The sequence below is a fragment of the Rhipicephalus microplus genome, chromosome 1 (assembly GCF_043290135.1).
Source record: "Rhipicephalus microplus isolate Deutch F79 chromosome 1, USDA_Rmic, whole genome shotgun sequence".
In the NCBI taxonomy this organism is placed as follows: domain Eukaryota; kingdom Metazoa; phylum Arthropoda; class Arachnida; order Ixodida; family Ixodidae; genus Rhipicephalus; species Rhipicephalus microplus.
Genome location: NC_134700.1, coordinates 112,720,348 through 112,736,717, shown reverse-complemented (window position 1 = coordinate 112,736,717; position 16,370 = coordinate 112,720,348). Strand labels below are relative to the sequence as shown.

At 41.9% G+C, this 16,370-nt stretch overlaps 1 protein-coding gene across 1 annotated transcript in view; it reads right to left on the bottom strand.

The window, feature by feature from the left end:
* The window catches only part of LOC119177905 (protocadherin-15-like), a 227,606-nt gene that overhangs the window by 135,268 nt on the left and 75,968 nt on the right, over positions 1 to 16,370 (bottom strand). The window contains exon 2 of the mRNA XM_075887197.1: positions 8,009 to 8,179. Within this exon, the coding sequence (XP_075743312.1) occupies positions 8,009 to 8,156 (148 nt within the window). The 5' untranslated portion in view covers positions 8,157 to 8,179. The remainder of the gene's footprint in view (positions 1 to 8,008; positions 8,180 to 16,370) is intronic.

Here is a 16,370-nt window from a genome sequence, read left to right as displayed (position 1 = left end):
CCATATTTAAGTCTGGTAACAGCAATCACCCCAACAACTACAGGCCGATTTCACTCACGTCCATTTCGTGTAAGTTACTAGAGCACATCATACACTCCCAGGTCATGCGTCACCTCAACCGTAACAATTTACTTCTTCAAACCCAACATGGTTTTCGAGAAAAATTATCATGTCAGACTCAACTTTTCGAACTTGTGACAGACCTGCACACAGCTCTTCATATGTCCATCTGCATCGACGCGCTTTTCATAGACTTTTCTAAGGCTTTTGATCGTGTTCCCCATAACCGGGTAATGTTAAAAATACGTCACCTCAGCCTCGACCAGAAAACGACTGCATGGATACAAGAATTTCTAAACAACAGGTCTCAGTCAGTTAAACTTAACAACTACATATCTCATCCTACCCGAGTAACATCTGGTGTGCCACAAGGCAGTGTGCTGGGTCCTCTTCTCTTTTTAGTATACATTAATGACATTGCATCTAACATAAGTTCATCAATTCGTCTTTTCGCGGACGATTGCGTTGTTTATAGGAAAATAACTTGCACAGATGACGTTGCAGAACTAAAACAGGATCTTACCAGGTTAGGGGAATGGTGCAGCAAATGGCAAATGGAAATTAATGTCGAAAAAACCAAGCACCTAATGTTTACTAATATCACTTCTGCATGCTATAGCTCTTATAAAATAAACGATTCGATAATAGAAAAAGTCACGTCATTTAAGTATCTGGGCGTAATACTCACTTCAGATCTAAGCTGGACTGCTCACATAGAGTATACTACTAATAAGGCTCTCAAGAAACTCGGCCTCCTTAAACGTCGCTTGCATTTCACTAATAAAGACACAAGACTGCGCGCTTTCAATTCATTGATTCGGCCATCCCTAGAATACGCTTCAATCATATGGCATCCTCACCAAATCGGTCTTACTAACATGCTCGAAATGGTACAGAATAAAGCTGCTCGGTTCATCTCATCATCCTACTCGCGTTACATAAGTGTTTCTTTACTAAAATCGGACCTTAGCCTTACCACACTTGCCATGCGCAGGCGACATACTCGACTATCGTTCTTTCACTCACTTTATCACAGCAACTCATCCTTCGCCCAGTCTCATATCTTTCCAGCCCCTCATACTTCATCCCGCCTTGATCATGCGCACAAGGTGGCCCCCATTTTTGCTAGGACCAAGAAGTTTCAAAATTCGCCATTATCATTATGCATAATCGAGTGGAATTCTCTTCCACCTAACATAGCCGAAATAACAGATCCTTCCATATTTAACTCCATGCTTCAGGGCTATTTGCATAGTGAAAAACATGGCTGACCTGTGTCTGATTGCCCTCGTTTCGTCTGCTGTTTTTGCTCCCGATACTTATTGAGTGTTATTCGATGTAATTTTCTTAAGTGTTTTCATTATTATTGTACTAATAAATATGTACTCGATTAATGTTGGTGAACGTACTTGACTTGATGCTGTGATTCGATTTACTCGCTGTTTCCTTTTTATTGTTACTTTTTGGTATTCTGTTTTCCGTTCATGTTGCTTGAAATGTATGTATTCACTTAAATCCCCCCCTATGTAATGCCCAATTGGGCCTTTAGGGTATTGAATTAAATAAATAAATATGTAATGTTTATAAAATTGGGTAAGCAGCACTGCAACCACTATTGGACGTTTTACAAATATTAGCGTCTATTTAAAAAGTAGTTCGGAGACCTCGCGTAGCTCTGTAGTAAAGTGATTCATTGCCACGCATAATGCTTGGGTTCAATTCTAGCTGGGACCCTAGCATTTATTCTTCGAATTCGTCGGGTCGATGCTACCGATGCTGGAGATTTCTTGATTGTTATGTGGGGTTTAACATCTCAAAACCACCATGTCATTATGAGAGACGCCGTAGTGGAGGGCTCCGGAGATATCGACCCCCTGTGGTTCTTGATCATAATCCTGATCAAGAAACACAGGGCATCGATATCTCCGGAGCCCTCTTGAACATAATCCTGATCACTAACACAGTTGTATATAAAGATATGTAACAGGAGCTTTGTGCCTAACCACCATGGAGCTCCGAAAAAATATACATGTATATATACTCCAAAACGTCTTCTAAAAGTTATGATCGGCTCACGCTATGATAATGCTTCAATGTTGGTATATATACGCAGCCATCACGGAATAACACAATGTGAAATCATGCCAGACCATTCAAATGTCTCATTTTCTGTCACACAGTGGCTCCACACAAAAGCTGTTTCCATTGCATCTACTGCAGATTTAACGCAGTCTATCGCCACACTTGACACCCAATAACCATCGCAAACCATGGTCTGTAGTCTTCAAGTTATCTATAGACAATAGAACTGTCCTACATTCTCGGGATATTTTCATGTAGAGTTCAACATATAAGTCAATATCTAGCCGATGTTTTAGTACAAATAATTTATAGCATATCCATGGAGTGAATGATGATTAGTGGGGCGAAGCTTCGAAGGGTTTTATCGGTAAACTGTTAATCATCTGCTGGCAACATCATCTGCTCGTCCGTCCGTCCGTCTGCCTGCCTGCCTGCCTGCCTGCCTGCCTGCCTGCCTGCCTGCCTGCCTGCCTGCCTGTCTGGATTCTCGTTCTACTCTCAGGACTAGAACGAGAGGTGGCTACTATATACAGGAGACGCACGAAGACCCACGTCTCAAGAAGCTTCACCCCTAAAAGGTACTTGTCGCTAGTTATAGTGACACTCCACGTGTATAGCGAATTACGCTATATCCTTTGTATGTTGCTCGGGCAATAAGTTTTCTCATGCTTTAGTGATTCGATGCCCATCATAAGGCCGAAAACTTGGACTACTTGGAAAAGTCATGATATGGGTGACCTCTTTTTCTCTACTCGAATCGCTGAAAAGGTGCGTGCATGCAGAAGCGATCTAAAGAAGACCCTGCGGCGTTTTAGAAGTGGTATATTCTTTCATTAGCGTACCTGGCGGTGTAAACTAGCCCAATTAGGCATAATGATAAACGCAGAGTGAAGCTTATGTTTTCTAGGAAAAGCCGTATGTAATCGATCACACTGCACGACCAACGCCCAGACCCTATATAAACCCTTTACGTTTGCCCTTCCAATCTCTCCAATCATCGTCAAATGTATCGTCCTGTTTTGCTTCGTCCACTTGCGACACTTAAAGAGATGACCCTGCTTTCAATTAAAGCAAGCAAACGAATGTCCCGAATTGGCAGGCATAAGCGGCCAGGTAACGACGACGCTACGTGCAGGGAGCGACTTGTTTGACTACTGCTATGTCCTCAGGCAGAATTGCCGTTCTAATACCAGTTTTGGAGAAACAAATAAACAAAGAGCGGCGCCTACACTACATAATAAAAACAAGTGGCTGTCTACTAAATGCTGTTAGATTGTTTTTTTATGTGTGCTACCATCTTGAAGGCTATTTAATCACGGCGATACGAAGCAAATAAAAATAACTGGGACTTGTTTGCAAAAGACTAGAATGCTTATTCGATTACGAGGACTTTGGACCTACTGGCATGAAACGCAGTTAACAACAATGCGCTCTTAACAACAATGCGTTCCCTAGTTAGCTTAGGGTGCTGTATCTGGAAGAAAATGTGGGTTCTTTTGTCTCACAATTCAATACGATAAATAGCTGTAACAGTTAACTCAACCAGAAAAAGGTAACTACCTCAAAATTAGAGGGAGACGCAAAGAACGAAGTAAATTATGTTCATTTGAATAAGGATATAGAGTGCATAAAATTGGCCTGTAAGACATTAAACATAACAGTATTGAGTTAGCGTTGTTAGAGTTCAGCAGGCCGTATAGTGTAGCTCTTCCAAATCATTTATACGCCTGAAGATCATTCTGTATAACATCGTAATGAATAATGGTGGATTATCTTTCAACGTTTGCAGAGACTAACGAACTTCTTAGAGGAGGCCGATGGTACGCAGTGTAAATTCAAAGGGCGATAAGAAGTAATAATAACATTAACAAGAAGGAAACCTAATTGATTCATTTTAACATGATTGCGTTAAACAGCTGTTACGCGGAAATTCCAGCGTCAGCATCGGCGTGGGCATCAATGGTTGTGAATGAAATAATATCATTTCATGTATAACTAAAAATAGGAAACTATGCAAAGAAAATAAATTATAAAAAATCCTCAATCAGAGTGGCAATTGAGCGCGAATCGTTTGCGTGACAATCGGAAGTTTTGCCACACGGCCATGGGTCGGTTTTTTTGTTTTTTATGCATGAAAATGATGCCGTGAAATCACATATATTTCTATACGCATGCGCAAGAAACAGTTTCACCTAGTCCAATGAACCTTCAGAAGTCCAGTACGCAAACACACGCGTCCAGAAGCCACTCCGGAACAGGCTCGGATGTCTCAACAACACTACAAACATTGACTGCTCGTTCTCGAAAAAAAAAAACAGACCGGCCACGCGTCTGCTTGTAAATACATTAAAAATAATTTATTCTGCAAGAAAATGCAGTGAAAGTGACACATGCTTTACAAACACACACCTCCTGTATACAAGCCTCACTATAAAACGTGAAATACCGCACTAATAATGCGTAATACAAGCGCCCATTGAAATCGGGCGTCAGAATATATGGTTTAAAGCCGGTAACCCACTACAAAAGGTGCAAACGCTACTGTGAATGTTTCCTTAAGGCCACGTAGTGGGTGAATAGCAAGTTTGAAAAGATTTCATGCACTAAGTGTTTGAAGTACGCTTTAAGAACAGAAGATCGCTATCGCGTTCAACTACTAAAGGCGAAGCTTTAGGATCCCCTACGTTTTTGTAAACAATTGGTCAGCCGTGAGGCAGAATAACACACATAATTTCACGAAAGAGAACGAAAGACTTCCGAGAAAAATATGTGAGGCTTCGTATATTCTAGTCTACATGGATAAGCGAATAGGTGAGAGAACAGCCCGGTAGCATCAAAACGAGAATTGGCAGTACAAGTTGGATATACAATAAGCGCGTGTGTGCACAGGCGAGATAAATATAAAAACATACTGGTTGGTTGGTTTAAAGCTAATTTGTAATGTGTTAAAAGTGTCGTGAACATGTACAACAAAACTAAAGGTTGGCGTTGGTCAAAAAAAAGGACATCATCGAATCGCATATTTCTCCCACATTTATAGAGATGCATAAGCAGATTTTGTAGCAGAAGCAAATTTATCTTGCTATATAACCAAGGAAGTGCATCAAAATATTTTCCACAGTTGCTAAAATACGAATATCCCATTCTGAATTGTTGGCCGAATTCAGGAGACATGCGGTGAGTGTAAGGTTTTCTTTTTACGTGTTTCTCAAGGTTAAAAGCACGGGATCTAGTACAATCACAACAGAGGAGGGTGTTGTGAAGCGTTGGTACTTGGATGATCCGTTTGGCTCAGCATCAAAGTATCAGCGCTTCCTAACTCCCTCCGCCTCCCTTGCTGTTTTCTAATGGACAAGTTTGAAAGAATGCAAACTTAGCAATGAATGAAAAAGTGATAATGAAGCGACGATGCTCGTCGAACAAGCTTTCATGCCCGTGCCCTCGAAAATAGCAGCACGACACGTACCTTACCTGCTATGTTACCATGTTAAGTCGATGCTGCATCTGAACTATTATCATCCTCCGGTTGCTCATTATGTTTTTGTGCAATCACTGTGTTTGTAGCGCACGTGAATGACCGCGTTCCATGGCCAGATAAATGTCTGAATACAAGCGTGATCGTGCGCCGCCGGGTGGTATCATGCAATGTTATGGTGTCTGTCCATCTATACCTGTTTCAATAGTTTTGATAAGGAGGGATGCTTCTACAGCCAGGTTCACTTCATTGTTACGCGCTTCAACAATTCCCTACCTCATTTTCGGAAATTTTGGTTAGCCGAAACTTTTTGACGGCTGGATTCGGTTCTGCGGAAAGTTAGTTCTAAAGAGGTCATGTTTGATTTTTAGGGAAGTCCGGGTGTGTCTACTCGCTTTCGAGGTGGCAATTCAGATTGGAGTTTCAATCAGCAAGAACATATAAACGTGTGTATTGTCTAAGGACAGCCTTTTGCCAATATTTACGCCAACCGCGAAGAGAGGACTCCTTTCAGCGCTCGCAGTGTACGTCAGCCGAGACCCGTGACTTGTTAAAGCCCTGAAATTTCATGCTCAAATTTATGGACAGCTGCCCTTTTGTAGATTTGATAAAACAAGGATCGATATTATTATAAGCGGCACAAGCTGTGGTCTGGAACGACAAAAGTCAGAAAACTTAGCACACGAAGCATTTGTGTGCATAGTAATGCATGTAGTGAATGTTTCGGGATATCTCCTCGTTAGCTTGTTCTTGCAGTTTTACCTAAATTCAGCTAATTGGTCGTGTGCATACAAGGACTCAGCCGGATACCTCGCTCAATAGCTCTATATTCCTATACTTTGAAAATGATGTGAGCTGTAAACATCTACAGTCCGCTTCCCTGAGTAACTTGGATGTCCCGGGCCAAAGGCCATGACGATTAATGCGTGCTTTATCGGACAATGCTCTATAAAGCATTCAGGTCACGATACGGTCACCTGCATTCACTTGTGGGGTACGTGTGGTTGGGGTGGTTTGGTGCATTTTTTTTTTGTGTCATTTTAGGAAAACTTTTTGAAAAGCACAACCAAGTGACAAGCAAACGAGAAAGAAGACGAGACAGCCACTTAAAGTCGCATTCTTTCTCATTTTCTTCTTTTTTACTTTCTCCACTTATTTCATATACACCATACCTTATACGCGAACGCGCGAGGGATCGCTGGAAGCCTGTATCTCAAGCATAACTGAAACAAATTGGTGCGAACCACAATGGTGGCCAACCGGACTCTCGAGAATGAATGACAGAGAGTGTTTGCGCCTGCTATCTAGGGAGGCGCAAACACCAAGCCTTCTACCACTTCACTTCATAGCTTTCTTTGAAGAAGTATTTTTAAGAAATTGGCCTGACACTGACCTACATTTCAGGCACTTCAGCTTTTAGTAAGCAAATAGACAGTAACTTAGAGACTCATGCTTCTATACAGTCACAGCGATTGCTTCAAAACTATTGACAGGCTAAGGTTCGGGCAGATAAATCAGGAGCGCTTTTCGAATCCATATTTGTAGTCTTTGTTTTGCTGACTCCTTTGTTAGATTGAGTATACCCTACCACGATCCTTCGTACTCATTCATATGAGGTTGTGATAAGAATGAAAGAGGCACTCGCTTAATGTATGGAGAAAAGTATCATCACCGATCCCAATGTTCTTTTGTGTTTTTGATCTCGTTGGAAAACATTCTGGCTTCTTTTTATTCTTCGATACATATGTAAGGGCTGACTGCTGATGGTGCCTGTACATTCGTGTTTCGTCACACTTCCTCTCATATTAATTGGCATATTTAACCGTCTCAGACGCTTACACGATAAAATAGTTTTATTCGTTACCCTGTAGGATCACAATGCACATGAATCCCTTGTGCCATCATTATTAATCATGGTGTGTCCAAGGAAATGACATATATTCTGATAATGGCTTGTTTTAGTTTAAAGTGGTGAAGAAAGTATGCGATTGCACTTGCTATGTGTGTGTTTTTTTCTTGTTGTTAGGACTACCACCGCCGTAAACAATATGATGTTTTGCAAAGGTGCACATAACGAGTTTTAGTTTGTGGTTTGCTCATATTTCTCATAAAACATAACATTTCCAGGCGCAATTAATATTATGATAATGATTTTAATTATCAACTTATATCATTATAGAGTACAAAATTTTAGTGTTGTGCTTCCACTTTTCTTTGGCTAAATGTCCAACAACAATAGCGTTATATATATTTGTATTAAATATAAAAATTTCTTTTCAGAATAAAAATGTCCTTGCGGAGCGGTTGATATTAACACGCTGACTTGATAGTCCAGCCTCAAGAAGCTCTCTCGATGTCAGCCACGTGTATTGAACAATGTGGGAGTCTCACCTTGATTTGACGCAATACTGTGCGGTAGGCTATCTGCCGTGGCTATCAAAAGCAGAGCTGTCTTCAGTGTGAGCCACCCAACACCGCGGAAGTGTAAGAGCGGCTTCCGTCGCTTTGTACGTGGATGGGAAGTAGGCGACACCTCCATGACGCAACTCCAGTTTCACAAACCTGCGGAAACATGAAAGAAACAAAGAAAAAAAATCAGAAAAGCGAGGTTGCGACCGCGCTAGCCATTCGAGTCATTATGAACACATACTAAACGAAGTAAAACACGCGTGTTCTCGCGTGTTCACACGCGAACGAGGCGTGGCATATTGCAGCTATATAAGTCATGCCTGAAAGGGCCCTGTGTATGAGTCTCATTTATTACTGTATCTTGCTGTATACCTCACCGCGTCCTCCATTGTCGATAACCTTTAATTGGACAACCATGAAAAACGTCTTGTTGATGCAAGCTGCTTTAAGTTACAGCGAAGTCTTATTGCGTCGATACTCTTGTAAAACAGGGGAAGACATGCCCACAACTATGTCTTTTTTGGGGGGGAGGGGGAGGGGGGCGACGACTCAGACGGTTGCTCTGCCGGCCCGATGAGTAGAACAGTATATATATATATATATATATATATATATATATATATATATATATATATATATATATATATATATATATATTTTACCCAGGAGCATACCATGAGCGGTTCGAATTACCCTCCGCTTTTTTTCATCTGTCCACAATTGCAAAAATTTATTTCCGCCTTTTTTATTTATTTCCGTGGGTCCCACCACCTCCTTCTCTTCTTTCCGAAAGCTACCCTTTTCTGCATTTCTTTAGTAGAGTTACTAGCGTCTTCTCATGTTTAAAGAAAAAAAAAAACTCAGCATCCAATGAGCATCTAAACTGAGCATCTACAGCGTTTAATGCATTGCTATTTATCTGAGTGTAGTTACCTACACATTTTATTCTTGCTTTAGTCTTCTATGTGTTAAGAAAGCGACCAGCCTTCTCGCATCAGCATTCTGCCTTAGGAATGAGTGTACTTTAAGCGATTTGTTCTAGCAGATTACGCGTAGCCGAATATTCTGGTCAAGAAAATGCACGTATTTTTTGCACGTAAGAACGACATATTTTTTGTTAACGCCTTCACGGGCTAGAGTGCAACATATCAGAAGCGCCATTTTGCTTTATGAGATCATGCGGTTTTACCACAAAAGCCACATTTGACGTGTTACTGCGAACAGGTTATGCCTGGTTATTTGTTAGCATTTCCGTGTAATTCATTCCAAATTGGAACGGAAAGTAATGTACTAGCCCAAAGCAGCGTGAGAATACTTTCACGAGCTTACAGTGGCACTTGCAGACGGCATCGACTGCATCAAAACTAACAGAAAAGGAAGCAATAAATAGCGCTGAGATTAGACAACTGGTTCTCCTTTTAGAGTACATAACACTACTTGAATGAATATGTCACGATAAGGCTACGTCAGGAAGATTTCTCGATATGGATCTCACACAACGTTTACGTGACCTGTTTTTTTATTCATAATTTCTTTATCTATTTATATACTTATTGATTTACAATGCAGGAGTCACCATGCTGAACAGAGCAAACAAATAACATACATGAGTTTGGCGATGAAGCTTAAAATGTTTACAGTTGTCCAATAGCACACCTTGGCAGCGTCAATAGCACAGGGTAATTTGACAAGTAACTGAGAGGTACGGTATCGTCACCGAACGTGATCACACAGCTGCAAGTTTCAGATGGGATTAGTCAGGTGCGTGAAACAAGGACTCGAAACCAGCTGGCGTGTGAAACTGCCGCCCACTAGCAACCACTATAAAAATAATGGTGGCTGAACAGCCGACTGAAGCTCAACACGGTAATACTAATACCGCTAGCTTCACGCTATCGCATAATCAACAGCGCCTTGGGTAGCCGTCTGTGGTAACGTCTGTTCGCAAACTTCAGAAACAGTTTAAACAAATTAACGTGGATCTGTTAGAAAAGAAGAACCATAAACCAATAAGGCACAAAACAGACACGCGCATTTACAACAAGAATTGCTAAAAAATAACACATAAAGAAAAGCGTGACTGAGCCCTCTTTTTAGGAATCGGTATAACACAAAAGTGAAACGTATCTTCACAGAGGTACACTCTTAAAAAAGGTTAGTAAAAGGTAGCAACTGCAAACAAATAGGTAGTAACTGCAGTGGTTACTACCTTTCTTTGACCGTTACTACCATTTTGCTTCCTGTTTACTACCTACGTTAGTAAACAGTTACTACCTGCGACCGTTACTAACATTTTTCGACCTCTTTACTACCTACGTTAGTAAACAGTTAGTAACTGAAATGAAAGAGGTAGTAACTGCAGCCGCTACTACCTTTATCTATTCCAATATAATGTGTGAATGCGATTCTGATAATTTATGAGAGAAATCGTCTCGACGTATAATCATTACACGGAAAAATGACGCAGAAGGTATCCATAGATCAAGAAAATACCTTTTGTTTTAAATTACGCAACCGAGATATGTAAACGTCATTCTGATATTGTCGAAACGAAGAAGTACAAGTTAACGAACCATAAGCAAGTGCTATACGTGTCGTAATAGACAACCACAACAAACTTAGTAAATTACAGCACATATTAACCAGACCAGCTGATCAAAATAACCAGACGGTCACAATTAGCCTCGAGGACATGTCACAGTTAATCCACTGCGGCGTGTCTCCAAATATTATTACTGTTTTGGCGCGTCAAACCCCCGAAACTATTATTACCTTTTAAACGCAGATATATTAGTCGTGTGAAGCATTCAAATGCACTGAGAATAATTTTTGTACATTGCTCCGGCCACTGTACATAATTGCTTTTTGTAGCACTTTTATAATGAATAAACATGAGATATATTTTTTTATAAATAAGGCTTGTGCTACGTCACCAAACACACATAACCAAGTGGTATAATATAGTGCTGTAGGTATATATTTGTTAAAATTCATCTTGAAACGCAAGTGCTCCCCTGTGCTAGACATGCCTCGGCAAAGTAGGGGCTATATATACCCCATGCTTACTTCTTACCACATGGATATGTGAAAAATGGTGAACTTCTTTGGTCTATGCATTCTTTGCATTGATGGCACACTCCTCTTCTTACCCGAGTTTGTGTAGTTGTAAGACATTGATTAGCCAATATTAGTAGTGGAGACATAATATGCCAAAACAAATGAACTACGTAGTATCGGTTACTACTTTCTTCTTGCAACCTTTAATAGTTACTACCAATGGGTAGTAATGGCAAGGGTAGTAACAGTTACTAACTGCGGGTAGTAATAGCAGAGGTAGTAACTGTTACCACCCTTGCCGTTACTAACTGCGTTCACTAACAGGGTTGTAACATATGTGACAAACCATTGCTACCCCAAAGTTAGCCAGTACCACCACCTTTTTTCTAAGAGTGTAGTTTACCATTTATTGTGCATTGTGTCGCTATAAGGACGAAGGAATGAGTGCTACAGCAGCAAATTCAATGCCACGCAAAGAACGACGACAACCAGCTCGAAACTTGAAAGGTGCACCTCAAACAAAAAGCACGCACAGCCTGGGCATACAGAGTACGTGCGCGGACAGACGACTGTCACAGCTAGAGAATCAAAGCGCGCTGTTCAAACAGCAAGAAAGAGGCATGAAACGAACGCGCAAGTATGCACAGGACAAGCGCGAACTGTAACAATTTTCACTTCTTCGTGTGTAAGAAGCGTGCTCCATTTGTAAACGCGGCTGTGGCAGCGAGGGAAGTGACTTTTCGTGCTCTCCCAAACTAGAAGTCCGATAGGCTCACGCGGGAGAGACCACGCTCTGTGGAGGCGGCGCTCATGAAAACTTTAGAGACGAGAACTTTCCCAGCGCGCCCAAGGCAAGATCATGACGCCATCTAGCTACTGATGACAAAACCGCACTTAAGTTATTTGGCTTTGAGGACCGCTAAACGGTATATGGTGTGTATAGATGGCTTGCCGTTATCAGCTGTTACAACGCATGCTCCTTGGCTTAGTGGTTAGCGTTGCGGTTTGAGAGGTAGCTGGTTCGACGCCCCACGACACAGCTTGTTTTTTACGTGTTTTTACTTGAAATCTGTTACTTTTTATCTTTAAGGTCACATCTGGGACAGAAATGCGGCAATGGAGCCACGTTAGACCCCGATATAAAACAGTGTCGCGTTAAAGAAAAAAACATTTTTGGCTAATAAACGGCAAGTTGATAGCTGCCTTGCTTTCGGCAGCTAGTAACAGTCCAGCCTCATACCTTATTGAATTCAGCCCCGCAGCTGCAGTATTTGTGACAATGCACAAATTTAAAATGAAAAATACAGCGAGACCGAATTTCTTTGGTCTTTATACAGTTCCACAAACTACGAATATCTGCTCTACATCAAGGCAGTGTGTTTCTTATTCTATTGCGTGCCTGTGTGAAAATAATCAGAAAGATAGAAGGAAGATCAATGTGCGGGAGCGCATTTCTCCAAAAGAGGCGCATCGAGATACCCGGCAACCGTGGTCTGGGGACGAGGGCAATTTTTCGCTTTTTTCTGCGGAGCATCGATAATTTTGGCTAGTACGCACCGTTCATAGAAAGCTGAACAATATTATTTTTTCGTCCTTTGTTGTGCTACCCGTCTCTTCTCTGATAACCGCAGGCGCTGCAACTAGGGAACACAACAGCCCTTGGGCCATGCAGTGCAGAAGGACCGAATGCTCCAATAATTCTAGCGCCAAGCGGATACAAAAAAGTAAGCTTGATCTAACATCCATTCTGAGTAAGATCTATTGGTAACCTTTAGGTCAAGTTAATTAGGTAAATCAGTGATTATAAATAGGGAAGTTAAAGTACACGCTTTGGGAATAGAATGTTTAAACCTGAAAAATTATCTCAGTGGATGGATATCATAAACATAGGAACTTCTTTGACACTTCAAAAAAGCAGAATATCATCTTTGTAGAACAGAGATCATGCCAGCCCCTGAAGCGTATCGAGCAACAAGCTCCAGGCACGTATTAGTATAGGCTTCTTATTTTGTTGTAGCTTAACTCGTCGATGGCCTAGAGCGTTATAAGCACTTGCAAATGTAACAGCGCGTGGATGAAAATACACGTTCCTGAGACAGCAAACTCGCCGTGCTTTTTGTATGAGCCGAAAGAACGAATAAATAGGAGAAACATGGATGCAAAAAATGAAACCAGTGGGTATCGAGAAACAGCCTTCTGTTTTTTTACCTACCACATTACCGAATGATACCGTTGCCAGAAAGCGAAACAAGCATACACACTTGCTTTTGCTAAGAGTGTAATTTGTATTTATGGCGTTAAAGTCATCCTAATAGTGCATTTCCTTTTCGTTAAATAATGATTCAATTGACGTGTTTTCTTTGGAACCCAATTCGCCATTACACAAAAACCAGGCGCCTAAGTATCCGCAGAAACATGGCAACGTCCATGTTTGATACTTTGCGGAACGCTCACCAACCCAACTTTGGAGACGATGTAAAACTTCTGAACAAAGCAGTTTATCACAAAGCGACGTGACGAGGCGAAACGTGTATTCAAACTTCGCTTAGAGGGGCCCTTTCAGATGGTCAGAGAACACTGCCGATCGGTAGTCGAGACACTTTAGAACACGCGCGCGATACAATACAGCGTATCACGCGGCCTGTCATTTACGACGAATTCTCAAAAAGAGCACATGCTGATTTCCGGCAATAGTCGTGAACGGTTGAAGTCTTACAATAACTGGATAGATGGAAAATGATCGAAATATGTCCTTCTTTGTTGTCTTTCTTGGAAGAATTGCCGCAGCTACATATTTATCAGAATTTGTTTTCGAATGGCGATGTCATGACGTTGTTTACATGTCGAATAATTGAGCTATTGGACTGATTCTTTACAAGAGGCATTTCACTTGAAGCGTAGCCTCAACTGTAGCCTCACATGCCTAATAATAACATGGGGAGTCTAACGTCACGAAATCACAACATTATTAGGTGAGACGCTGTTTTCGAGGGCACCGGACATCTTGACCATCTAGTGTTCTGTACCGTACGAATCACAGTACACGGACCTTTACCACCTCGCCTTCATCAAGATTACACCGACACAGCCGGGATCGAACCCGAGACCTTCGGGTCAGAATCCGAACACCGTAGCCACTATTATACCAAGCTAGCATGTTTATTAGAATAATCACGCAGAACCTGGAGTAGGATCTTGCTGGGATACTTTTTGCAGAATATTAAAGCATTGATTGGCTGCGCTGTGTGAGTGCGTAAGTGTGCCCTCTTTTGCCCATAAATAATGAAAGAACTTTTTCCGCTTCATGAAGCAAGCCTACAGCATAACGTAAGAGCCTTACATAGAGGAGGACGCCAAATTACTTTAACTGCGGGGAGCTGTTAAGCGTGCACCTAAATCTAAGTACACAAGCGTTTTTTTCAAGTCCAACCCATCGAAACGCAGCCGTTATAACAGGCAATATGGAACCTACAACCTCGAACTATGATTCGTAGCCACCCTTTCCACTAGAAAACAAGAATGGACACTACGAAATCCACACATTTTGATGTAAGTTAATAAATGCTTAGTTTATGTAAGATATTTGCTGTACTGCCCCGTGCAAGCGTGCGCACTGTCTCATGCAGTTACAAATATATCCATGATTTCTTCCCTCTATATTATATATTTTTGTCGTTGTTTCATTGGTTAAATATAGATAAGGAAGTCCTCTGTGAGTATAGTACCAAAATTGAAACAATGGACTTTTGTACAGCAAATCTACAGCCATGGAACATGTTAAAAAGCGGCGAAAAATATGCGATGGAAAAATACTGCTCAGTGAAGCTCTGTGAAGCTTGTACGATAGAGATAAATTTCCATCCTTCATCCTTGATGAATAGCTATGGCACGCTTCTTCTGGTTCGCTCTAGCGTGAACAGCTTTCAACACTTGAAAGAAAACAAATTTATCGAGGCAGTGTAAGCGTACCGCCAAAAACGGCCAGCTTTGATGAGCTGTAGTTTTTCTATCGGTGCCTGCGATTACCAAGTCTACGGTTTTTAAATCGCACGCCTCCTGACACCAAGTGGTCTGTATGGTTTGATGACGCACCCCTTTAAAATTGCAGGCTGGCATCTCACAGCGGCTTTAACAAGACGGTTTCGCACTTCTGAGGTTAGTCACGACGTAGTCTTGATAGTGATCTTTGTTGGCTTGACTGTGGGCTCTCGATCCGATATAGCCTCAACAATAACGTGCTAGAAAATGGGTCATTTATAAAAAGGTCTTTATAAACAAACGTAACAAATAGCACACCGCTGAATATAATTTTCTTTTTCGGCAACGAGCGCCGGAGTGAAAGTAGGGGTAAGGGGCGTAATCGCGGCACTCTAGACGTGGGAAAGCCACGCAAAAAGTGAATTACTACTTTATTTCTACACTAACCAGAAAATTTCATCTACGCTGGACCACCAGAATCTTCTGAAATGTCTATTCTCAGCTCCATACAAAAACAATCGTGACAATCGCAACTCGCGCAACCATTCATAGCGTGAGAGCTTTCGTGGCGTCCATGTACGTAACCTGAACGAACAGAAACCCACGCACCCCATTGAATTTGGTCTTTTAAACTAGTGGCCGCATTCATTTAGCACCATACTTGGCAACACCCATCCGCCTCAGCCCTGCTCTGTACAATGAGAGGGCCCATAATTAAGCACTACGCCTGAAGTGCGCAGCAGAAGAGCCCCAACGCGCACAGGAACACGTTCTTGAGCGACAGAACGATAGATGCAAAGACGACGTAAGTGTAGCCACTTGGTTAACTTCGGGCGAACTTTGAAGAACAAAAGCTTGTGCCAGGGCGTACACCGATTGCGGTGCATCTATGGAAGCCTTCTGGCCGCTTACTGCCAAAGCGGTGGCGGGTGATTCTAACCACGATTATGAACGTCCACAGCGTGGAGTAAAGTAGTGCGTACAGCGCTGGCGCACGGACAAAAAGCGTTAGTCGAAGAGTGAGCCAAAACGTATGGCGTGGCCAGCACGCCCCACAGTCCGGGTGACCTGTTTGCATATTTCGCACCTCGAAGCCACTGTGTCTTTTGTTTCGTGCGCTGCCCTCGTGGACGCATAGTGGAGGCGTCGTTACTGCTGACCTTTTTTCACTGAAAAACCGGGTAGCTAGCAGCGCAACGACAACACGGCTCGACAGACAACGAACAGTTACGCAGCGGACATGTGTCATAAAAAAGAGAACTCCCCAGCCAACTTCCCATCAAGGCGACGAGTGATGCTTTGAACGGGC